The sequence below is a fragment of the Anarhichas minor genome, unplaced genomic scaffold (assembly GCF_050575085.1).
Source record: "Anarhichas minor isolate MPS153535 unplaced genomic scaffold, ASM5057508v1 ptg000028l, whole genome shotgun sequence".
In the NCBI taxonomy this organism is placed as follows: domain Eukaryota; kingdom Metazoa; phylum Chordata; class Actinopteri; order Perciformes; family Anarhichadidae; genus Anarhichas; species Anarhichas minor.
The window spans coordinates 9,971,352-9,997,614 of NW_027466474.1; the positions used below are offsets into that span (position 1 = coordinate 9,971,352).

A 26,263-nucleotide genomic window follows, 5' to 3' on the forward strand; every position below is an offset into this window, starting at 1 on the left:
GTGAGCCACGCGGGGCGCTGCTGTTCACCCAACCTAGGAAGCTTGACGGGATATTCAAAGTTTATGCAAGGCTTGCAGCACACCGGGGACCGCTGGAAGGGAGGGTAGGACAGTAGTTTTCATACCAGAAAGAGTGTCCAAGTTGCAAAAAACACAAAAACAAAAAAAACTTTTGGCTCGCCGAATGCTGGAGGTGTAATAAAGCAGCTTGTTCGTTAATTTCACTGCATTTCTTGTTGATGCGAGCTGTAAGCGGGCCTGTCAGTCAGTCTGCAGCGCGAGCCAGCGCTCCCTGAAATATCTTCTCATCTCACACAGCGGAGACACGCAGGGAGTGTGTGGGTGCCCGGATTGTGCATGTGTGCGTGTGTGGTGTCGGGGAGTTGTCAGAGCACCAAGGCAGAAAGTGGGGGAGCACACACAATGTGAGAGAGGAGTTGAGAGAAAGAGAGAGACAATAGAGGAGGAAAGAGAGTTGTGTGAGTGGAATAGAGAGAGAGAGAGCGAGAGAGAGAGAGACCTCGGCGGAGAGGAGGAGAAAGCGAGAGAGAGAGAGGGGAGGAGAGCTCCGTCTCTCCCGGTGCACTTGGCAGTCTAGTTGCGGGCTGCTGTGCTGTTGCTGTCGTGGCGTGGCTGGTCGCGCCAGGCGGGGAACTTCACCACACTGGAGCCCGGAGTCCCACTCTCTCACCTGCGCAGTTCGGAGCTGCCATGGGTCTCTCGCCTGGATTTACTGTCCTAATTATTTTACCGGCCTTTCTGCTGCCCATCAGCGGCCTTTACATCGCCAGTAGCGTTGGTACGTACAGTAGGGTTAAACGTGGTCAGTGTTTATGTTGTTCTATGTATCTGCTGATCTCTTATCAGCAGGGCTGCACGGGGCTTTTCGTGCGCTCACTGGAAGTCTGGGGCTTAACGTAGCGGCAAAAACATTGTTTCTTATGCTTGTGTTTAATTTTTCACATGCTTTGTTTGCTGTTTTTGTAAACAACATTGTGGGACGCATTTGCAACTTCTGTGCGTCTTGCTGTGGTGTTTGCAGGGTCTTTCCGGAGGTCTCTCAGCTGTGCAAGTGCAGTGTTGGGATTTGCTTTCTCCAATCCAGGGGGATAATGTTATCTGAGGTGTATAAAGGGGGCATCAGATGCGCCGGTTTACAGTCGGGTTTTGCAGGGAAGTAGTCTAACATTATCTGATTCTGCCGCTGTCGCATCTATCGATCTGTCACAGGACGCTGGAGTCGGATGTCAGCCCATTGATCACACTATTATCAACTCATCCCTCTAACATGTGAGCTAAAGAAATATTAACAGTGTGTGTTAGATTTAATCAGTCAGTCGACTTTATAAATTAGATATGATAGATGGATCACGTTGTAATGATAATAATAATAATAAAATACCACGTGCACCTGAGGACCACATAAAGGTGATGGCCTTACTGTCTCTGACTGTGTGATGACATTGACACCTTAACATGGCCTTGGTTCTGCGGTGTGTGTGTGTGTGTGTGTGTGTGTGTGGTGGGTCGCCTTTAAAATGCACCTGTTTTTAACTGTCACATAAATGTTCCTTAATCCAAGACAGATGGCCTGTCTTTAAGAGGCAATACTCATAGTGAATTAATTTGCATGTAGTTAAGAAACAGTAATGATAATTAAAGATGACGGGATAAATGACTCCAAAATACATTCCAACGTGCATCAAATCAATTAACAGCGCGCTTTTGTTTTCCTTTGCTATTCGGGCGCTGTCGAGGTTATAGAGAAATCACTTTCCTCGGATAGAGCAGCCTGACAGTGAGAAAACAGCGTGAGAAAGTCACAATTAGCACCTTCATCTTGTACTGGCTTTCCTGTTGATGGTGGAAGGGCACAGGAGGTGTCAGGAGCGCAGCGCGCTCTGCTGAGGCTGCCTTTTCCAAACGCGCACTGCCGAGCACCGGGGTCGCCTCTGGGTGGGGCTGCGCGCGCGCGCGTGTGTTAGGTTACAGCTTTTATTTCTTGTATTTATTATTGTGACGCAGAATAAAGAATGTAAAATCCCATGCATGCCATTTTTGTAATCCCATTTTTTTCCCCTCCCACCTCTTTTTCCATCCTCCTATTCACCCTCCATCCTTGACTCCCCATTTTCTCCACGGATTATCACACATGCTTTTCCCATGATGTCTCCTCCTACCCCTGCTGTGGTTTCACATATGCACCAAATAAACAATCGTTCCCACTCTCACCTGCCACTGCCTCATGCTGTTTCTCTCTCTCTCCCTCCCCTTGCTGTCCTGTTCCCAGACTCCCTGCAGCATGTCCTGGGGGAGTATGGACTGGTGAGGCCGATCAGTGTGGACGCAGAGGGCCGCTTCCTGTCACACGCCGTCTCGGCTAGCCGCATGGCAGGAGGGCAGTCCCGTAGGCGCCGGAGGAGGGAGGTAGGAGTAGGCAATGATGAGTGGGAAGGACCAAGGGAAGAGCCTATGGCCTTTCGGCAAAAGCTTTACTACAACGTCACCATCTTTGGCCGGGAATTCCACCTGCGTCTGCACCACAATGCCAGGCTGGTGGCCCCCGGAGCCAAGATGGAGTGGCATGATGACAGCGACAGCACCCGGCACTCTGAGCCACTGCACGATGAATGCTTGTACGTGGGGGACATCAAAGACACACCAGGAGCCTCTGTGGCTATCAGCAACTGTGACGGCCTGGTGAGTGGACAACCTGTGTTACCTCTTATCTGGCTGACTGCTGCAGTGTTCACTGAGCTCACTGGAAAGGTGCCTGAGGACAGAATGACACGAGGGGGAAAGGAGATAGGAAAAGCCCCTTGACTATGTCTTTGTCCCTGGTGAATGTTAGATGGCCTCCGAAGTCGTCTTGGGGTCAAACTTATGATTGACACGTCTTTTCTCCCTGATGTTATCTTCCAGACTAGTTGTAACAACAGGCCTGCCATGAGAAATACCTGAGTCATGTTTTCATCCCTCTGTCCTCTGCCCCTTTTAGTATGCTCATGTAAAAGGGGGAAGGGATTATTAAAGGAATACACTGTTGTTTCACTGAGAACCTCGGTATTTATGCCTATATCTCAGCACAATGCTTTTAGAATAACATTTAGCTGACTTGTCCTGTACGCTGTAGGACTGGACAAATAGCAGACACTTCAACAGCATTTGAATTCAAGCTGCCACCATCAAATATTTTGGTTGCACAACAGTTGCTAAAAGAGCCTGAATTGTAAATGCTTTTAATAGAGCTGATGATGAATTGAGGAAAAGGAACAGAGATGGCAAACAGTTGGTGAATGGATTTCGGCAAGGGAGAGAAGTGAGATGTAGACCGTGTGAAGAATGTTCACAGGAACTGCTAAGATGAGAGGATGCAGAAAGATGGAGCCCAGTGACCGAGGAAGACGTGGAAGGGACAAGTGTGAAAGACAAGTCTTGTGGCAGTGGGACAAAAGGCACGTAAATACGAGTAAAAATGGGCCAAGGATGTGCACAGGGCATAATGGGATTGGGGGTGGTGTTCCCCTTGTTATGAAAAGTGTTCATTAGTCAGCCGGATCAGCCCGCCGCTGGAGCTGAGTAGCAGCGACTGGATCCGTTTAGGGTTGAGGACACAGGGGACTGAGCAAGCAGCTGAGAGAGCAGGCAGGGAGCCAGGACAGCACAGGCCTGACATGCCCACTTAGTCTGACACAAGCAGCAGCAGCAACTCGCTGCTGCTGCTGCTGCTGCTGCTGCTGCTCGCTCCGGCCCGTCACTCCAGGGCCTTTTGGTAATTTCTAGGAAAGGTTGCTGTCAAAGCGTAGTTGGTTATAGATAACAGATCACCAGTGTGGCTGACTGCACTGCCAAGCATGCCAGGATTTTAAAGAATGGGTTCACACGTTTTTAAGTCTTTCTTACATAAAATAACACTCGCATGCCTGTGTGTATGTTGAACACGTTTTTGATCACTATAGTATTTTTTTCTGTCCACATTGCTGTTTCCTATTGTGGCTCCAATTTAAAAGGTGGGGCATAAAATCCACAGTCCTCCCGATCTGCAGAATTGCATTCTTAAAAGTACCCTCTAGAGTTTTTGTCCACTAGTAGTGCTATGGAGCAATGTTTTAACGAGCCGTTGCTCCTTTTCGTTTGCAGCATGCGCGTGCACAGAGATGGACATGTATGCACTTGAGCATGCGGGTGACGCAATATGCTATTCCGTTGATCAGCTGGTGATGGTGATTTAGCAATGTGCCAACAAGTTGTATGATGGAGGAAATACATTCAACACAGTTGTCAGGCCTCAAGGATTCACACTATGCGTTTCGGTGAAACATACTGAATGTAAATGTAACTTTACAGGGCACCATTTTAATGTGCAGTGAAAGCTTATGAGTGATTTTGACAATCAAAGTTAGAAGAATGAAGTTATGGTCTTTTTTTTTTTTTGTACAAAATGATAATGTTTTTAATGTCCCTCCACCGCAGCTTAGCAAAAATATGTTGACTGAAGAAATAAATGTAATATATGAAAATATTCACTTTATTTGTCTATATCAGACTGCTGAAGTCTCATACTGGCTTGAGTAAAATTTCCGTTTTTGCTCAGAATAAGGACTGTGGATTTAGTCCCCCTTCACTTACTCTACAGTTGCATTAGAAAGGGATCTCTTCAGGGCCAGTATGGACCGGAGGAGTTATGAGCATGCAAGTGTTGTTTTAAGACAGGTGTGAAACTATGTGAACCTATCCGTTAAAGTGTTTTTTGAGGCTGTTTTCAAAATGTTCTCTTGAAACAGCTGAGGAGTAAAACAATATTGTTACAGTAACAATTTACAAGACAAATATTATTGACATGAGCGCTATAATATCCACACCAAAGAGGCGAAACAAAAAAAGGAAAAGCCCTTTTAATAATCACATTAGCGCTGTTCACTTATATTTAATTTGTTTCTCTTCGCCCCTGAACAACTCATGTCATTACTAATCAATTCTTACAACCTCCTCAGGCATGCCAAGAAATAAAGCCAAGCTCTGTCGGGCTCTGCCCACATCTGCCTTTTTAGACCCATGAGCCCCGTAGCCCAGCTCTGCCCTGCTGTGCCCACTTCCTCAGTGACCCAGCCACCTGGTTAGAGCGTCTTCTGCCCCGCGTTCCCATTCACAGCCAAGAATCGCTTGCTGGCTGTGATCCAGGGTGTGTGATGGCGGCAAGGAGGGAGAGAGCCAAGACAGGGGCAGATAAGGTTCAAACCAAAATGCCAGAAAATAATGATAAAGAGGCAAAGGAGGGAGACATGAAGAGGGCAAAGGGTATAGATTTCAAGAAGAAACAAATGACCAGAATAAATAAGAGAGCATGAGAAAGCACAGGGAAAAAAGGAAAATCTTTGAATGGACAAATGACCTTTGGAGGGAATTGGATTTCTGTGAACAGAAGCTGTGATCAGCTGGTTAGTTCTTTGAGAGGAGGCTGCGCTCTGTACAGTATGGGAACTGTGCAGTGTGCAGGGCAAAATTAAATTAAACTGCAGCTGAGACTGTGTTTCTGTGTGTGTGTTTGTGTGTGCAGAGTGCAGAATGGGGAACTGCATGAATCAAACAGAATAAAAACTCCTAAGCTTTTGAGGTTTCTACTTCATGCATGAATGTTGGTGTGTGTAGTGTCTGGCAACAACTGTATTTGTAGGTATGAATTAGGGTTGAATAATTCCCCGTGGCTTTGAAATAATTGTCTACTTACTAAGAATGTCAAGACATGTCACAGTAGGGAAAGATGGCTGAATTCCATTTAGCTGCTTTGGTTTCAGGGTCCTGTAGAACAGACATTTTTTATATTATTATTAGTAACACTTTTCTCTATGAGGAGTCGAAAATAACTGCTGTGAAAATGCCTAGTTATTGGTTTACCTGTTTGACTTTAAACAGGTACATTTGGAGGTGGTGGTTTAGTTTAATTGAGTCCGTATTTTCAGACACACAAATGGTAAAAATGACAGAAACCTGCAGAAATGTTTTTCGTCAAAAAGGTGTCGATTTCATCACGAAATCACATGCCAAGATCTCAATTCCTGAACTTCAATTCCATGTGAATGCATACAGTATGTGTGTGTGTGTGTGTGTGTGTGTTTGAACCGCTGGCCCCACTTGTGGTCTTTCCTTCAGCCTCACCTACAGTATTTGTTCAGAGATGTGGAGGCTGTGTTCGCCTGATTTTGTGCACATGTGGGTGTGAGGTCAAGTGCATTCATGTGTGTGTGTGTGTGTGTGTGTGTCTCTTTATGATATTCCGTGGAATGCTGTGTGTCAGCAGTGCTTTTCCTATTTCTAGAAGAGACAGTGGCATAGTAATAGGGAGTTACACAATCATGGCTATTTCATTTCTTCACGCTAAATAATTCTGTCATTGTGATGTGCTAAAGCAGTTGAGTGGGGCCTGTTACACTGGACACAGTGTCAGAGAGCAACGCTGTCAAACTCTCAGCTAGAGACGCATTCATTTTCATTTTGGAAGTTCATTCATTTTCATCAAATAATTTAAATTTTGATGAAAGTTGGTACTCCTGCTGTTTATGAGCCCTGGTTACTGGAGAACAGTCAGAGCATGTTCTCCACACAGGAGTCATGATGCAACAAGGCGAAGAGGTCTTATCCTTTTACAGAGGTTCTGTTAGTATTATACGTGAACAATTCTAAACTCTTAATGCTCAGCATGCACCAATGTGACCCAGCTAACGGTAAACAAGAGAAACTGGGAAAGAAAGAGAAGAATCAGACCATCTTTAGAAAATGCAAAAAGTAAAATGTAGGCTATGTAAAAGTAAAGATAGGCAGAGGGAGTCAAATCCTTAAAAGTCACTAAAAGTGTTAGATATCCTCATCATCCACCAGGATATACTTATCTTTTAAACCATGTAAACACATACAGCGATAATGTTAGAGCTGTGAAGCAAAACATTTCATGTCAACAGATAATGTTTAAATAATCCCGACCGTGATTAATACGCATAATTGAATTAATTACCACACTTAGGAGACAAATACTTTACATGTTGCGCTCACTTGACAAACACACACACACACAAGAACATACTCTCGTTGCACTGCAGATACCTGTCCCCGGTGTGCGGCTTCCTGTCTTCCAGATGGGCCACAGCTCCTCAGATAATCAGTGACTTCTGACAAATGGTGGGGCAGTTTCAGGTTACCGTGGGAACAGAGGGGTCACCCAGGTCTGTGGAGACGGTAGACATGCACGCTGGCCAGAAATGAGATCCAGCTGGGTGAGAAATGATCCTCGTGTCTCAGAGGTTTTAAGAGAGGAAGTGCGTTGCCTGTCATTTTGGGGGTTGCTCCTAAAAAAAAACAGGTGGGTGCACCACACCTGGATGACGGGGAATGTGTTTCCACAGCAGTGAAGCACATTAACACACCTTAACACACACACGTGCGCACTGCACACTTTTGCTGAAGTGGGAATTGTGCGACAACACACGCCACCCCTACACAGCATGGTCAGATGCTCAGGCACACAGCGGGGACAGACAGCTGCCAAAAGCAAAGTTCCTGGGAACCGTCTTCACCTCGGCGCATGACAAAAACCTGTGCAAACATTTCTCTAATTGTCTCCGCCCCTCGCTCATCTCGCTCTCTCCTCTCACTCTCTCTGCCTGGCGTTTCTTGGCCAGCAGCGGTAGCAGGCACGCAGGAGAGCTCTCCTAATGATGGTATTAAAAGAGTCAGGAAAATGACAGAGTAAGAGAGAGAGAGAGAGAATGTGGCAGACAGCTTTTTGCTCCCCAACACCCACAGATTCAGAGCTCCGGCAAAAAAAAGAAAGAGCCAGCAAGAGACGCGGTTCCTTTAGTGAGCAGTCTTTGTCTGTTTTTAGCAGCAGCTCTGCTCCCAAGCGGTGATCAGACAAGCGGTGTTGAGGGTTAAGGGTATTGCCCGCTGTCTATGCAGAGAAAAGTTTAGAGCCACGAAGTTATAGAACAGGTCTCGCTAACGAGAGGATATTTTATGTCTGCTATCTGCGTAGTATGGTCAGCATCATTTGTTGGCAGGTAATTAGCACTGATCCTGTGCAGGTGTTGCCCTTTGTATATTCTGATATGCCATATTTATGTTTGGCTGTGCGCTTCAGTCTGTTCATGTGTGTTATTAGCGCACAGCAGGAATGCTGGAAGGCGACCGTGTTATTTTGGTGCTTTCATTGAAAAGACTCAACATCAACAGGAAGGAGAAATGCCAAAGCATTGACAGGTGTTTTATTTATTTCTTCACTGTGGGCGGATGCATGGAGATGGCAAATAATATACAAATATTATTCAGGGTTACAATACAAATTTTAATGTATAGGGATGCACAGATACAATACAGATATCGGACATCGGGCCAATACTTCAGGTATCCAATGGGGCCAAGTAATGTACATAGTCTATATACTCTATACATACTCTATGTACTGGAATTTTTGTTCCTGTTCAAGTTTTGACCAACTGCATTATAAAGGTTTACAATTGAATTGTAATCCCTTTTTTTTTTTTACCAACTTCCTGGTGTATAATAATTATTTTAATAATACAAATTTAAGAAAGCAATGTCAAGCCTGATGTTGCCTTAGACGTGAAAGAATAATCCCACTCTCTTCCACACAGTGAGGCATACAGGTTATTAATTTAACACTCGTATCATATCAACACTCTGTATCGGCCAATACCTGAAACCCAGGTAATGATATCGGGTCCGAAAAAATTCAGATTGCTGCATCCGTATATTTTACCAGAATTAAAAAGATTGTAAAGTTTCTTAACGAAACACACGAACGGTCTGGATGTGTGGTACAAATACACCCAGCTCTGTGCCAGCATAGAGCTTAATCATGTGAGAGTGTGTTGACAAAGGAGGGAGGGGGGGGGCAGGCCCATCACAATTATAGCCCCAAAATTACACTAAATGCCAGCGACACGGACACTTGCGCTAGCCATGGCCCTGGAATACACTCAGTCATTACCTCTGCATTAGGAGTCAATAGAAGAAGGCGACCCATCCATCCATTCAGCCAGCCCAGCAGTTTAGCTTGGTCAGGCGTGGCAGCTCACTGGGCCCTACAGTGTGTTATTCCACCCCGGGTCACACGATAAGCAGCTCTCAACTATAATCAGCTCAAATTGAAATGATGACATCAATTACAGCACGGTGCACAGCTGTTATTGACCCAAGCCCTCACCGGCTGTGTAGAGTATGGCTGTGTAAAGCTGATGGTTGAGGAGCGCCATGCAGGAACCGCATGGCTGGAGGGAGGGCCAGGTGTAGCGAGGCCAGACTGCTGAGGCATAGTATCAATGGAGAGACGGAGAGCGAGAGAGGGAATCGAGAGTAATCGGTATCTGATTGCAGGTTCCACCCTGCAGTGTAACTCCACTCAAACACACAATTATTCAATCTAGAGCTATTATCAGACAGAGAGAGAAATAGAGGAAGAGAGGGAGAGATAGAGAGAGAGAGAGCAAGCTCATTCTGAGGAACACTATACAGAGAAAAAGAGTGCTTTTACCAGAGCTGTGATTACTGCCGCTCATACAGTGCACTTAACCAGCCCCCTTGACTCTCTTTCGTCTCGCTCTCTGTCATTCACAGAGTGCCGGTTTGTTTGAGTGGTTGAAATAACAGGGTTCATCGGAGAAAATGGAGCAGCGGAACCCCGGTGATTATAGCGAAACACCTCTGTGATGTCACGATAACAGCAGGTTGTTTTGATACTAAAATCTGCTCCAGCACACTTGAATGATGTAGTGGAGACGGAATAATTCACTGCGCATGTGATGTCATAATAAAATACTGTGATGTCACGGTGATATTCGAGACTATCGGCTTCATTTCTTACTGTTGTTATTGTTATGCACAGGACACAAACAGTCTATAGGACTAAGAGACCTTTGTCTTCCGGTGAAATCGTATTGACAAAAATAATTTCATGGTGAGAGAAACACATTTAGTCCATCATGTCGTGCAGATTTGAAAGAATCAGGGGTGAAGATGAGGAGAGCATCTGTGATGTTTCAGTGACCAAAATAAAGTATGTTAACTCCAGAATAGCAAACAATGGATGACAAAAGTATTCTGCAAAGTAAATGGTAATAGACCAGGCCTTTAATGGAATATTTTTCTTCTTGCCTGCTGGACAGTCATCACCAGCTCGTCAGTCAGTTAATCAGTCAGCCAGCTAGTCCCACAGGCCGCAGGGCTGTGCAGGGAACTGATCGATGCTAGCCACATCAGCAGTTCTCCAGCTAACAGGCCCCAGCAGCCTCTGTGGACGGTCTTGGAAACAGGACGAGACATCCTCCACTGTGTTCCATCATCCTACCAAACCCTTCTGCCGGCCTACCCCTGGCTGAACCAGTCTATGTCTCCCGGGGCCACCGCCTTTTTACCTCCCATCCGCCACATAGGTGGATTCGTACTCTTAAAGTTTTCCTACATAAGCCGCACGGAAAAAACATAACATGAGAGAGAGAGAGAGAGAGAGGATGAGAGAGGAAGGAGGAAGCGAGGGAGGGTAGGGAGAGGAAAGCGGCAGTAACACAAAGGGGGAGGGAGGAAGAGCGCGGTGGAATCTTAATGTGCCCAAACCTGAAGAACAACAGCAGCATCATAACGGTCGCCACCTGCTCAGTCAGAAGGGAGGGAGGAGAGAATCCTCCTGATTAGCATGAAGAAATTCACTTTTTATTGTCTCTTCTTCCCCGCTAAGGTCACTTTCCTGCTTCCAGAAGCTAGTACACTTCTCTAACTGATCACGGATATTTTCTGTTTGCAGGTTGCTTTCACTGCATGAGTGCGTATACTTGAAAAAATATGTGTGCATTTTTTCCCCAGCCTGATCTAATTAGTTGTATTTGTTCTTCCTCTGGGTTGAATTGTTCTGTTTGCATGTTCCTTAATGGAACAGAGCCGGTCTGTCTGTCTGCATCTTTGTCTGTCTGCGTACAGTTTCTATGGTTGAAAATCATTTTGCTTGGCAGCTAAGCGGCAAGAATCGCACTTCACAACAGAAACTCACACCCTCCTCATCTTACTAAGGCTGCTTGTTTTTGTTTTCTGCCACAGAGAAATAATCACTTTTTCTCTCCCAGTGTTTTATGTTTGGGGGGTTTTGTCAGTGCATGAGGCGCTTGGGAATTGTTAGTGTACCAGCATATGTAATATATTATATAATAATATATTGTATTCTAATAACTGACTCTGTGGGGGCTGGAGTGAAACAAAGAAACACATCTAGCGCTTTGATCACTGTGACTGATCATCTGCCAGAGTGTACAAGGAAAGCTTTGGATACTGCCTTACAATTATGTAAGATGTAATGGAGACTTTGAGATGACCTTGTCCATGTATAGCTCTGTGTGAGATTGAGTTACCGAATAGTTGGGCTTCCGAGGTGTGCTGGATGCATCTTCTGGATCAGGGACAGGGCCAAGCATCTTATCAACACTTGCAAAAGATTTAGTTAGCAAGTGGGGCTGGGCTATATTTATCACACTATTAATTAAACCAGTCTTCTGCTGAGTTTAAGATTAACTTTAGATTAAAATTCCCGCATAAGAGATTGGAGAACCTGATCAACAATAACCAAGAATTGTGTGATGTGCAGACAGATGATCTATTCAAAGAGACACGCATCTTCAATCCTGTCAGTCTAAATCCTTGTAAATCCCACAGTGTGAAATGTTTACAGCTTATATCTTTGAGTCAGTCACATTCATCACTTAAAATCCCTAATTTATGAGGATACCAATCAGAATCATGTCTTTTGCATTTAGAGAAGCAACAGCATGTGTGACATAGTGCTCGTTCCTGGGGATAGGTCTAATTACTGGGGGAAATGCAAGCGCTTGCATGGCTATGCTGGTAATTCCTCAGGTGCTAAAACATTCAGTGGTATTTGCCATCTTTGTGGCACCCATCTTCTTTGTGTTGGGCTTTAAGTGACACTAGCTTACCCCTGTCTCGCTCACTGTATGGCCAAAATGGCCATTAAGTGGCCAAAGTAGCCACACTTCTGATGTTGTTACCTGGTGCAAGAAAAGAAAATTCCTCAAAGAGAGTGCTCGTCTCTCCCATGTAACTATCCATCTTCTGAAACCAAAACAACAGCATGTGGTGTGTTAAGCTCACTCCAACCCCACTGTGTCTACTTCGTGAAGGGGGCTGTCGCCTGACAGACTGTGATTGCCAGAAACAGCTTAGCTTCTGTGCTGGGATTGGTATCAGTACATTGTCAAGCAATGTAACTTATCAACAGTATATCAAAGTTTCTGAATTTCTTCTTTCGGAAATTCCCGATCATGATCAGTGTTTTGTATGGTTTGTATATGGGCGAACCCCGTTTTGCAAGTATGTGACGCAAAGCCTCGACTTGCTCTGTTGAAGTGTACTTGAGCAGGTCCTTACTAGCTGCTCACTAACGGCTGCTTGCAGCCAGTCCTGACCTGCTGGTCTCCCTGGAAAGAGGACAGAAAGGCCGAGCTGGGATCAATACAGAAGCATGTTAATAGTAAGCTTTTTGTCCACTGCTTTATATGTTTGTGCATTTGTGTGAGGGCTGTTCAGGCCTCCTACACTGGGATGTATCCGTTTAAGTTAGGAGCGTGAGGTGTCATTTGTGTGGCTTAGTGTGGCACTTAAGTGCATTAAGGTGCTCAGCTATTAAAATAGGAATGAAGGAGGAGATAAATGATAAAATAGCTCTGCTGTCAGACTAAGTCTATTATTGGCTATGTTAATGGCCATAGCCAAAATTGTGCATCCTTGCATCCTTGCATCCCTGCTATCCTCTCTCTCTCTCACTCACACACACACACACACACACACTCACACACACACACACACACACACACACACACACACACACACACACACAGACACAGCTCCTCTAACAGTGCGATGATTGACAGCATCATTTGGAACACAAAGAGAAATGATTTTTTTCTAATCCTTTGCCTCTCTCTTTCACACACACTGACACTCAGACGCAGACACACTGGGGAGAAGGGACTTATTGTCAGGTTGTGCTCTATCTCCACAGTTCATTTCTAATCCTCTTTCTCCCTTTCTTTACTGTCTCCTACACACACACACACACACACACACACACACACACACACACACACCACCCGGACTGTAGTCTAGCTCAAGGCTGGGATCCACCACACAAGTCCCCATTGTGGCCAAATCAGTGAGACTGGCAACATGGTGAGAGTGGAAGGAGACGGCTGCATGTGAGGCAGGCTAGATGAGGAATGAGATACAATTCAAATGAGACACACTGGAGAAGAGGGACTAATGGAGGAATAGAGCAGAAGGAGGTGGACTTTTTTCCTCTCCTCTCCCGGCAGCAGGGTGCTGGCAGGGCGGGTGTGGCTGCAGCTGACTCTGATGCGATGTGACAGGGCGCTCCTCTCTGTCCTTTTTGCTGCTGTGTGACAGTGTGAAGCCGCCATCCACCTCCGTCTCTTTTCCCTCCTTCCCATCTCTTCATCTCTCTCACCGGTTGGGGGGGGGGGCAACACCATAAATAAGGAATAACAGCTGTCCAAATATGAATTAATTAAAAAAACTGTCCAAATAAACATTAGGAATGATTAAACATGAAAGCAAACCTGTTCGTTCTGACCTCAGTGGACTTGAATTTAGCGTGGCATTCTTTACTCCTCAAGTATTGATTGGAGTTGCATATGAGCGGCGAAGGTATTTGAGATCACATTTAATCCGGACATTTAGGAAGTAGGCTTCCTCGAAATATTTTGAGGCAGTATTTGCAGAGCACACATTTCTTTTTAGAGCAGGGTGACCTCCCAGATAGCACTTGTGTAGCCGCGTTGGCCTGTTTCCACAGCCACTCTGTGCTGACCGAGGCTCTATCTGGTCAAGGAATTTCTCAGTTTAGGGTCATTCACACTGACCGCTCTTCCACTGTGTATAGCCTGTTAAAGGCCACATTCCTTTCTATTCCGTCCCACTACCACTGATCGTTTTTATGTTGTTTTTTGTGGTTGTGTTGTGGAACTGAAGGGTTTTTCTTGAGCCATTAATAGGACCATTCACAGTATTCATACACGTGTACTGAATGTCCAAGTCGTATAGGGATTGCTGTTTTTTATGGCCCTTTTTGTCGGGGATAGGCCTCACTCAGCCCAGCATGCATTGTTAGAAGCTGCTTTGTCACTCCGAGTGCCAATTTTGGAAAATGACTCAACACAATCAGCTCGGAAATTGCCGTTGCCTCCAAATGTTTCGTGGGATTCTGTATTACTCACACGGTCTTCGTTGTAGTAGTGTCACTTCCTTGGGTTTCCCGCCAAATAGTTGGAAAGCAAAGTAGTCCAATAATTCCTGTAGATGAAGGTAACAAAATAATTAGAGCAGAGATTTGTTTTGCTAAGGCCCTTATTATTTTTACATGGGGACAGGAGGCAGAAAGCAGAATGGCAAATTGACTAAAAAGTATTTAATTTGATGTTTTTGTTAGATTCCAGTGGCTCGTTGTTATTCTCATCTTGTTATCCTGCTTGGTAACTGTGCACGTGTCATTGCCTCGCAGGTTTCATCACCATTAGAAGTGTTAAATCAACCTCTGACTCAGTAGGACGAGAGGTCTAGAGCCTGAGAGAGGCAGAGAAAGGAGGCTCAGATTAGGTTGATGTTTTAGGCTGAACTACTTTCTTGCTGTTTCTCCCTCCTCCACTGCCCATCCATCTTTATCTCCCTTTTGCCCTCCACTCCACGTCTCTCTCTCGCTCCCTCCCACTACAGTGCGTAGAGGTCATAGCCCCAGCTGAGCCACAAGCTGTTGTTGCCTTACACTGACTACTCTACCTGCTAATATGACCAGCGAGCCCAGTTTATTACTCTCAAGCTCCGCATGGGGAAGATCACACAGACACCAACAGCCACACCTGGACGGGCATTCATCATTTTAGTGTTGAGGTGGAAACCTGACATCCTCAGTTGTTTTATGTTGATGAAGTATTGGATGTTTAGCCATCAGTATTGTGGTGTTTTTGCATTCCTCCGCCACAAATAAAATGGCAGTGGGCTCCAAAATAGAGGAGCTGTTTTTACAGTGACACACTTTTCTGTGTGTCAGTCTCTGTGTGTGTGTGTGTGTGTGTGTGTGTGTGTGTGTAGGAGAGGTATTTCTGAGGGTGTTTGTATGGAAAAATTACATTTCTATTCACAGATGTACCACCCAGGCACATTTAAGTTGCCTCAGAATTTCACATTTTGATCCATTTGAGCTTTTGAATCACTAAGAATTTGTACCAGTTCAGACGGAGTTAAAGGAAGAGTTAAAGGCAATAACTGAGACACCTGGATGGTGCCGGGGTCAAACCACGCTGCCGCCCGATCCAGACTGTTAAATGACTTTCTCATGTACGTTTTGGTCACTTAAACATGCAAATGGTTGGGGTAGAAAAATGACTTACCAGAGAGGGACTTTAATGTGCTGCCCCAGCAACACGCTCTACCTTTTCTTTCTGGGAGTGCACGTGCATGTTTGTTTTTGGGAGAGTGAGTTTTCTTGTTGTTTTTTCTGCTTGGCAGTGGAAGCTCTTTTCACTTGATGCAAAATGAACTGGCTATACATGTCATAGCACTGGTGATACAACAGGAGTAAAATGGAGTATGTATATATATATATATCCAATAAGTAGTGCTCATTCATTTTCTGAATGCCTTTTGATTTTCAGCAGAAGTACGACAGCCAGGATCTTTGTTTGCCGAGTGTCGTTTGTTTACTCTCGTTTTCTTCTCAGATGCTGCTGGACACTGCTGCTGTCTTTTTTTTTTTTGAGGCAGCTGTTTCTGAAGCTCATCTCTCAGTGTCTACAGGAGGAGGGGGTGGGTGAGGCGGGGGTTGGGGGATAATTTGGTTAGGGGAGGTAACTATGAGATATGGTGGAGAGGGAGGCAGGCTTTTTGACACAGCCACTCGCTGGTGCTGTGCTGTGATGTATAATGGCAATACGACTGAGCTCGCAGAGAGCAGAATGGCCTGCACGAATTACACACATGCATGCACACACACACACACACACACAGCAAATTGCACACAAATTGAACCTATGGGCTATCCTTCTACCATATGAACTACCAAGCACAAGCCCTTGTGCGTTCTCAGGATTACGGTATCCGTTTGATCTCAGTGAAAGTGTTGCATGAAAAAGAATAATGTGCAGGACGTCTCTCTGCGAAATTGTATAGAACCGTTTTCCACAAGGAGCTCCAGCCATTTGTGCTCCCTTTCAGAATATGATAGTTTAAGTGGCTTATGCTGAAGCCCTGGCCGGCAGTGCACAGCTCAAAGCAGGAGCGAAAGAGGGCTGATTTCCTCCCAGACGATGTGATTGTATAAAACTATGGCTGTTGACTCCGCTTCCAGGCCGCAGTAATTGGGGGCAATAGAGGAGCCTGGTGTTTCCCCTCTAGATGAAATCTCTGGTTAAGCTCAGACAGGGTGTGAATTACAGTGTCTACTGTATTCTTCAGCTCAGCAAGAGGACGATGCACACGTGTGTGTGTGAGTGTGTGTGAGTGTGTGTGTGTGTGTGTGTGTGTGTGTAGGAGAGGTATTTCTCAGGGTGTTTGGGGGTGCACCAGCACATATTTATTTGTTTGAAAGTGGTGGGATTCCCTGGTGATTGTCAGTTTGATAGCTTGCCTCCTCCTTTATTTTTTTTGCTGGTGGTGACTTCTCTCTGAGGAGAATCTGTATAATTGTCTTTTATTTTCCCCTGTATGTGTGACTGCATGTGTGCACGAGTGAATAATGCTGCAGAGAGGACAGGCTTTGGACTCGTCTGCAGATCCGAGGATTAGAGATATCTGTTTTCAACCTGATATGTTGTATTAACAGAAGCCTGTGGATCAGATGTTGGAGCAGGGACGCTGAGTAGATGTGTTAATGTTTTAATTGGCACCCACAAATTCATGCAGTACAACATAGACTCATGTATGCGCTCTTACAGCCTCAGGCTACATCCTTAGCCCTACAATCTTGTTCGTTGTGTTTGCATACGCACAGTATATTTCAATGTAATTTAACTCTGTTTAATTCAATGATAATTTATTATTTATTAGGATGGCATTAAAGAGCATGTCCCTTATTGCTGTCTGCATTTTTTTAGTATTTAGTAATACTTAATACTGTATTTCAATAGAATGGATACTGTCATGAGAAGGGACTTTGTAAAGCTGTTGCTTAGACTGCCTGTCTATTAAAGTCAACCAGGACAATATTTTAAAATAGATGCACATGGAAGGAATCTTCTGTCTTTCAGCTGACATGGCAAAACTGTGCGTGTACGTCATATACAGTAAATGGTGTTTAAACTTATCCAAAGGTCTGATAAAAGTCTTGCTGATTTGTCCAAAGACGGAACAGTCTTCTTAATGACTCTGCAAATGTTTCTGCAGCTCATCAAAGTGGTCCAAGAACCAATCCGCATTGAGCACTGTAGAGTCCGTAACTTGTAGCAGAGTGCAAACCGTAAGTTGACACGTGTTTCTGGCTCTATGCTCATAGCGCACACCAACACCGCTTGTAGGTGAAAGCAAAAAAAAAAAGAGGGTTTTATTGATCCACTTTCCCTCGTACAAGGTTGGGGAAAACAAAATCTCTTCTTCCCATAAACGCTGCCGTTTAGCTCGACACACTCTAAAAGTCCACAACTCGTTCCACAACATAATCCACACAACGCGGTCGGAAAACTGTGCGGCTCCACTCTGCCCCAGATGCTACTAACAGCCGCAGCTAACTGCCTCAAAGTGTACTTAAAGTGTCGGCAGTCTGCCTTGAATGCACCTGCGTGTATTTCTTACAGTAACAAATACCAACATCACTGTAACACTCAAAGTAGAAACACTTCTGATTATATTTCAAGATATACTCTATGTAGGCGGGGGAAAACTGGTATGACAGCAGACACAAAACCATATTCAGGGATCTTTATTTCTCATCTACTCTTAAAAAGATAGTTGTATTAAATGAATTTGGAACGTTCAATTTGTGTTATATTTAACAAAGATTTTCCTGTACATTCAAAGTCACACTGTAAACACAAAATTTCAATTCAAAACATTTCACAAATCTTGGTCACTAACCTATGAAGTGAATCAACCGATCTGATAAAATGACTTGAATCCTAAGCTAACTGCCTTGACTCTGTGTAGCTCAGTACAAACAATCGGTGCATCACTCGAGTGCATGCTTTCAATGCATAAATAACTGTTAAACAATTAATACCACACAGTTAACTCTGAAATTAAGAACTGGAAGAATTGGTCCATTAATAAAGAGAAATGATGCCGTTTATCTCAATACCCACTACATTTTATCGTTGTGCTAGCTCAAGTGCACCTGAGGCGGCGACGGCCACCAATCCCATACAGCACTACACAACGGATATAAACATTATATTCGGTACAATGCACACACGGATAAAATAATGTATACTTGTAAGATGGTCTTAAAATGCTTAACGTTATTAGCCTTGCAGTCCTCAGCACATTTCTATACATCGGACCAATTGAATCACCCTCATCAGCATCATTTAGCGTCAAACAATACATTTCCTGACTTCCATACACTCATATTAATGTACATCTTTCCATCGTTTTGTACAGAAATAACATTTTGAACATATTTACCCACACGGAAAACAACTAACGCTCCACAGGTTAGCCACTCGAAGAGAAGGATTCCACTTCTTGCTTCGCTCTTCACGTCCCGCTAGCTTTCTCTGGAGTACAGTGCCCTCTAGTGGCGCCCACCAGGTTACATATAAATACTAATAAATAACATTTAAATGCAAATTCAGTTAATCACTTACACGTATTGAAGCAAAATGTTTTGCTTTGTTAAACTAAAAAAGCTGCTCCGTTCACATCCTTCTATACTTTACCATCAACTGTAAATCTCCCAAATATAGATTCAGAAATGAGCTACTTTCTCCATTCTTCACTTCTCTCCACAAACACAGTTCTTTCAACAACTACCTCCAGGGACCGCTGAACACTTCTGTAACAATAAGACTGTAGTGGATAGACATGTTTGACCTTCTTCAGTAAGTCAGAGTCACATTTCTTTCTTGACATTCTCTGCGTTTGAGCAGAACGTAAGAGTGTATTTTGCACCTTTTTGTTCTATTTTGTCTCATAAGTTTCCTCCATTGTGTCGACATGCACTTTGGACAAACGACACATTTTTAAAACATTAAAAAAATTGTTTTCTCAAGGGGAGTGGGTAATGCAGTATATGTCTATGATCATATTGTAGCGATGTGTAAACCAAAAACATGCTACCTAAACAATAAATTGGACCCAGAAGTATACATAGCATCATTAGCTGCAGTTTATAAACGGGTTGAAATTGCTTCAGAGTGGATTTCACCTTTAATTCCTCATGGGGTAGGAATAGGATGTGGAACAGTGGGGGAGAGGTTGACACATCACCTCAAAGTTGTGTTCACAAGGCCGCCATGAAACCTTGAAGTACTTGGAAACAGGCGTACATACTGTAGCAGTGTCTGCTAGTCTTGTTATCGCTCACCACACCCAAAGCAGACACGCACGCAGCTCTGAGACACTTAGACAGCTCCATGAGAATGTCATTGTCACTTGCAGGGATGCATATCATGTTAGAATTACAATGCGAGAAGAAAATCATCAAGAGTCATTGTCATTGTGGGATATTTGTGTGTATAGATGTGGTGCATTTGTGCCTGCATGTGTGCGTTTTGTTGTGTTAAACACTGTGTGTGTGTGGATGATTGATTGTTTACAAAGATGCAAAAAAAAAAGTGCACATTTTTCTTCTTTTCAAGTTTCTCTCGCTTTTTTTCTGTCCCTCAGCTTGATTGATCCAAATATTCTTCCCCCCCTCTCTCGCTCTCCCTCTGTCTCTCTCTTTCTCTCACCCTCTCTCACCTCTCCAGGCGGAGAGAGTGAAGCTCGGAGCATGCCTGGGAATATTCTTACTCAATTTGTGTGTCATTGCTGTGGCATCACGGCTGCTGGCGGAGGCCCTCCTTTGTCATGGAAACACCAATTTTTAATCTCGGGTCCTTAAACCAATGAATTCGAGCCTCTCCCATCGACTAACCAACTCACTGACTAACGCATGCACACTGGTATAATTGATGCATCTGAAACGTGTGTGAGATCGGGCACGCACACATTATATTGGAACGAGAGGTGTGTAAAGACGCAGAAGGAGACGAGCTGAGGTGTAAAGGATCACACAACACCTGGATTGTTAACATGTGGCTGGATTAGTATTGGGGGCGAAAACTGCTAAAAGCAAAGTGCTAACTGAGACTGGCAAAGGAATAATACTCCCTTCACAGCATATGAAAAAAAAACCTGTGATAAACTGTGGAAGATACCAGCTTTGCACATTTGACACACAGGGAATGTGAATTTGAAGGTTTTTTTCAGCCTACTTTATTATTAAGGATTCAGGAAGTAAAATATCAGTGATTTCATCTTTAAAAATGCAACCTGGAGCATAAAAGTGTGTCCTTAAGTGTGGAATGTTTTACATGAGGATGTTGCCGTCGACCAACTAGACTTTGGCCACACCCACCCTCCGACGGTATCCCTGGCTACCGCTGGTAACCTTGGTGATACCGGTGGAGATATGCTGCAGTCAGTGGGCGTTGCCAGGGCGTGATATGAAAGCATAGCTGGAGCTGTGTGTGTGTGTGTGCGTATGCGTGTTTATGTATGAGTGTGTGTGTGTGTGTGTGTGTGTGTGTGTGTGTGTTTGTGTGTTTGTGTGTTTGAGATCCCCATAGCAGCCTCTGCCAGAGCCTTCATTTTGACGTGTCCTTTGATGACGGCATTGGCATTCGAGCAGCCACACACACACACACACACACACACACACACACACACACACACACACACATACACACACAGGAGAGGGGAAGGGGGAGAGATCGAGGGAAAGCTGTGAAATATGAATCAGGAGCAGCTAAGTTCAGGTACGCTTTTGCATAGACACACATTAATTAATTGTGGAAGCCCACAGCTCATAAGAGACGTGGTGTTTTGTTTTTTACATACTTAGTACTGTATGAAGTGTAAAGTGTGCATGTCTCTCGCTGTGACCCTGTGAGGCCAGAGAACCAGGACTTCTCTCTCTGTGATTTATGGCCGATTCATTTTGCCTCATCAACAGTATTGTATATACTGTATCTCCACAGCAACACAGCTGCACCTCCTCAGCATCATCTAGCTCTTTATTTGCTAATCGATAGAGAAATTAACATTTGGAACCATATGGTGTGAACATAATGCAACTGCTGATGCAACTCTGAACTGCAGTTCTCCGTTGGGCTTAACAAATTTAATCTGTTTTTTAATTCAATTTAGTACAGTTTTCCAAGTATTTCACACAACAGCATTTCTTTTGCCAATATACTGCATTTTAGTTCTTAAAGCCTTTCTTTCATTTCTGGGTTCAATACTGATAAGATAACATGGGAAAGTAAAACAAAGTACACACATGAAGGCCAATGAGAACGAAATGAACCGACGCTTTCTTTTCATTTTGCTACTTTGTGCTAATCCTACACACTCCTGGCTTTTAATGTGCGTAATCCCTCCCCGTGTTGTCTCAGGCTAATGTACAAGGCACAGCAGAGTGGAGGCGATGCACTCGCAGGCTGAAGCTAGCAGCTTCCCAGAGAGGGTTGAGGCGGAGGCCAGTGATGTTCACTCGTCTGTCGAACACGCACGCTGTCTGTCTTCCACCAGAGAGAGACTCCCTTTGGCCTGGGCTGCCTTCATCAACACATTAGCAATATGCTGCGGCCAGCGTTTTCGACTTACTACAACAACACACAGACACTATCCAGAGACAGAGAGAAAAGTAGGGAGGAGGTGTGAAGAACATAGTCACTGACTATAGACAATATGTAGATGGCTTTATTGTCATTCTGTCTATGTTTTGCCTTGTTTCCTCAACCTTGCTTTCAGTCGTTTTCTTTCTTCACTACTCTCACTGATGCCCCTCTCCTCTCCTCCCTCCCCCGAAAATAGAGAGGTCATTGCTACACCCCGCCACCCCCAAGGGGTTTTTCATAATCAAATATTTGACCCAATGAAGGGATTTAATTACTGGAGGTGTCCGATTACTGCTCCCCCTTTTTCCTTGCAATTCATCACTATCCTGACAGCAAGGGGCGTGCACGCATGTGCAACTCCGTGTCTGTGTGTGTGTGTTGCACGAGTGCGTGAAAATATTCTTTGAAGCAGCATGTTGAAGGAGTGAGTGTGGACCTGTGTACAAATTTGTAGTTAGTTGGCCACTTGAGACTGTGATAGCAGAATGGCTTGTTGGGAATGGCATCTAAACTATGCTAATGCTCATACTTTTTCAGCGCAAGCGGCAAAGCTATAATTTACATTCTTTCTGTGAAGGGTCCAAAAAATATGATGATCATAGCTGCGCACTGTTTGCTGGTAAAAAAAAAATCAAAATATAACAACCCTGACTTCTTCGTGTTATTACACAGAGAAGTTGCGATGCATACAAATGAGAGAGAAAAACGGGATGGAGCACATCTACATGTGTGTTTCTGTGCGTGTGTGTTTTGTTGGACATCAGTAGGCGTGGGGTTGCACAGTGGTGGCCCTCCCAAGCGTAAAATGAACAGCAGTGGAAGGGTTATGCGAGTGTCCAGACCGTTTAGATTTAACTATGAATTAATAACCAGACAGGATCGCAGCGCTGGAAGAAGGGCAGGCAGCTGAGGGGGCGAGACAAAGGAGAACAACAACAGAGAGAGGACTGAGGGGTGGAAATTACTCCTAAAGCCATTCTGTCAGCACGTTGGTGGATGCCAAACAAATATTACACACGGAGGACATCTTGACTGTAAACCCTCAGCTTGACTTTACCTCATATATATATACATACCGTTTATAGAGAGAGGAGGTAAAGGCACCTGACCTGAAGCTACATGCTGAGCAACTTCGAGATGACTGGTTGATATTAATTAGCCAACAACTTCATGATTTTGACAAGGCCACAGTGAAACTACTTGGCGGGCATTGCTTAACATGAGGGATTTGTCATCTAGGACAGCTGCTACCAACTGTCTTTTACTGCTGTTTACTATTGAAAATGACTAATTCTTCATATTTACTGGCTTACGCTGCAGACAAACATTCTTGAGTCATAGACTGACAGACTTACAAAAACACAAATGTTGTTTTCCAGGCGAGTTGAGGCTTCAGCACTTCTCTGGGCTGCTCGTAGGTCAGCATGCATGGGGTACATTCGCAGACCATTTGTTTCTTAAACGTGATCTCATCCCTATACTCTTCATATTTTGCCGCTTGGGCAGAAAGCCCCTGGCGCAGCCTTTTGCGTATAGGATCTCTTGACACAGAAGGTTTGCGGCTGTTTAAACGGCCGCGGTTAGATTCAGGCAACACAACTACTTGTTTAGGGCCTGAAAAAAGATCATGGTTTGGCTTAAAATACGTATGCTTGTTAAGTAATTAAAGATACGAAAATAACGAAAGCCTGGTGCGTCTCATACAGACTCTTAAGTGTGCCTTGTGCTTTGCTATCAAGCAGAGGGCCGCTGCCCAAGAGCTGTATTTGACCCCTGGGAGTGAGTCCAGGCGAGTTTCTTTTATATTTGTATGGATTTCAAGTATTGGGCCCACGTGTGCATCGCCTCTCAGGATACTGCAGCTGTTGGATGAGACAACTCTTCCAGGAATTAATGTTAAAAAGGTCTTGCTTCTGATCAGATTTCTTGCAGGTGCAGCTGGGGTCAGGAAATTAAGTGTAAAGTATAATGAACACCGTCTACCAATTTCCCCTTTTTAAAACTGACACTGAGAATTACAGTTTCCCAAAGAGCAGCGTCATAATAATGGTGCCAACAACTTTGAGACTGATTTGAGTCTTTAGGAGACGAAATGTGAGTGGAAAGATGGTCTGTAGATCCAGCTATGCTCCACTTCTTCATATCACACAGCCGCTTCTCCACTGTTGCCCCTGTCATATCCAGATCAAGCCCCTGAAGCCTGATCCTGTTCTGTTGTTCCCGTCTCTGCCTCCTCACCCAGTGACGGTTAAATAAGTGTGAGGGAATTTGAGGGAATGTGGCAGTTTTCCCAGTCCCATTCTCTTTCCCAGGCCCGTCCATGAATTATTAGGCTAATTCCATCTAATGAGGGAGGTCACGTTAGATGGATGCAGATATGGAGCCTGTGTGTGTGTGTGTGTGTGTGTGTGTGTGCGTGACAAAAATTGTCTGGCATCATTTACTGTAACTGCGGAACCACGTGCATGCCTGACCAGTTGACCCCTTGCATTACCATAGCAATCAGGAGTGGTTAAACATTGAGTGTACTGATGTTGCATTGATTTTCTGGAACTTGTAGTGTGTGATACTTTGCTTTGAGAGGTTGCTGTCCTTTATCCATGCTTTCATCTGCAGCCCCATCTAAGCCATTCAAAATCAACCGTGGAACTGTGAAACTGAAAACGGCTTTGTTTCTATGTTTCTGTTGTCGGTGTCTAAATAGTTGTCTTTTCAAAGAGGCCGATTTTCATTTGAAAGCACTGGCAGTCCTCTGTAACCTTACAGCTCGCAGGAATATCAGTAGCATTGCCACTGTGCTTCCTTGACACATCTTGAAGCATCTCCTCCACACAGATCGCACACGATCCTAGCTGATAGATGTTGTGGTGCTTTTCAAAAGGCCGGCATGCTCTGACAGATATCTCTGCTGTGCACGCTGTGCCCTTCTCTCTAGTGTCTTGCCTGCCGTGCAGAGCTGTTATGGCTGCTATTCACTGGGTGGCCTTCTCCGAGGTTTCTGGCATAAAGACGATTTGACCTCCAGTGTGTTCGTGTGCGTGCCTGGGCAATGGGTTGAGCAGAAATGCAGCATAGCAATATTTGTGCTCACTATTGTGTCCTCACTTACCACCAAGTTACACAGTATGCAGTGCTTTTCCTTGTCATCGAGCACAAAATTGATGACTTCACCGCAAAAAAAACAACAACAATATGGAAGCAGAGTTGTCTGAAAACTGATTTCTTATGATTCATAAAATGTCTTCTGCATCAGGAGTCATTCATAGGTAGGTTGCAATGATCACAGTGTGTCTGTCGTCTTTCACTCCGATTGGCTACTTGACCACAAACAAACTGTCACAGCAGGTAAAGGGCAGAAGCAGAACGGTCACGGTTGTGGTGTCCCCACTCACAGTACTTTCAATATTGCCCACAGTGGCCTCATTGTACTAAGAGATATTTAAATCACAGTCAGCATGGTATATATGGCAAAATGTGTGACAAATGTTATCTCACAGTATATGAAACGCGTCGATATGGGCTCTATCACACAGCATAGTTGTGTTGCTGTATAATCAGCATTAGATAATTAAACTATACCGTGAGTAAAAACAAGTATTTTAGCCATATTTCCACTGGCTTGTTCTCAATCATTATTCTAATGTTATCCTCTCTATCTTCCATTCTCTGTGTCTCTCTTATTTTACCTTGTGTTCTTGATAATCAGAAGCACTCCATTTGTGATCAGTGCAAACGTCCGTCTTCATGTATAGTTCAGCACTTGAATATAACATCTTGGGATTTCAAGCTGTTGGAGTTGTAGCCTGATATAAAGATGATCATGATAATCTTTTGAGACCCGCTTAGTTTTTACACATTCTGCACGTGTTTGAACAAAATATATATATATATATATATATTGACTGATTGTTGAAATGTTATATGCAGTTTATATAGTCCTTTTACAGTAGTTGCCTCTCCTATTTTGCCACAGTTTACAGTGCTTACTCTAAAGCGAACAATTTTCACTCTGAAAACGATGCTTCGGCTGTCCCTAAGTGTTATTTATCCGCTCACATTACACCTCCAGAATGTGTAAAGAAGATGTCTGATGTATCAGTTTTTAAAGTGTGTAGACCTCAGAGGATCGTTCCGACCTCCTCACTATAAACACGGAGTCTGTTGACTGTGTCAGAGAGCTCAATAGTTCCATTTTCAAATACTCCCTGTGGAAACAGAAGTCTGATTTTATCTTTTCAAATGCTCTGTATTTTATTTTTCTTGTTGAAACTTGGTCCAATGCACGTTCTCAGGGATATATACTTCTGAATAGGCCGAGGTTATTTGGTCTGGTGGAGGACTTTCAATCCTTTAAAACAACAAAA

General features: G+C 44.2%; 1 protein-coding gene across 1 annotated transcript in view; it reads left to right on the forward strand.

Annotated features, from left to right (window-relative positions):
• The first annotated feature begins 711 nt into the window (after positions 1–711).
• Positions 712–26,263, forward strand: part of LOC142963212 (A disintegrin and metalloproteinase with thrombospondin motifs 2-like) — a 103,838-nt gene continuing 78,286 nt past the window's right edge. The window contains exons 1-2 of the mRNA XM_076103929.1: positions 712–799; positions 2,291–2,700. Coding sequence (XP_075960044.1) covers positions 712–799; positions 2,291–2,700 — 498 coding nt within the window. The remainder of the gene's footprint in view (positions 800–2,290; positions 2,701–26,263) is intronic.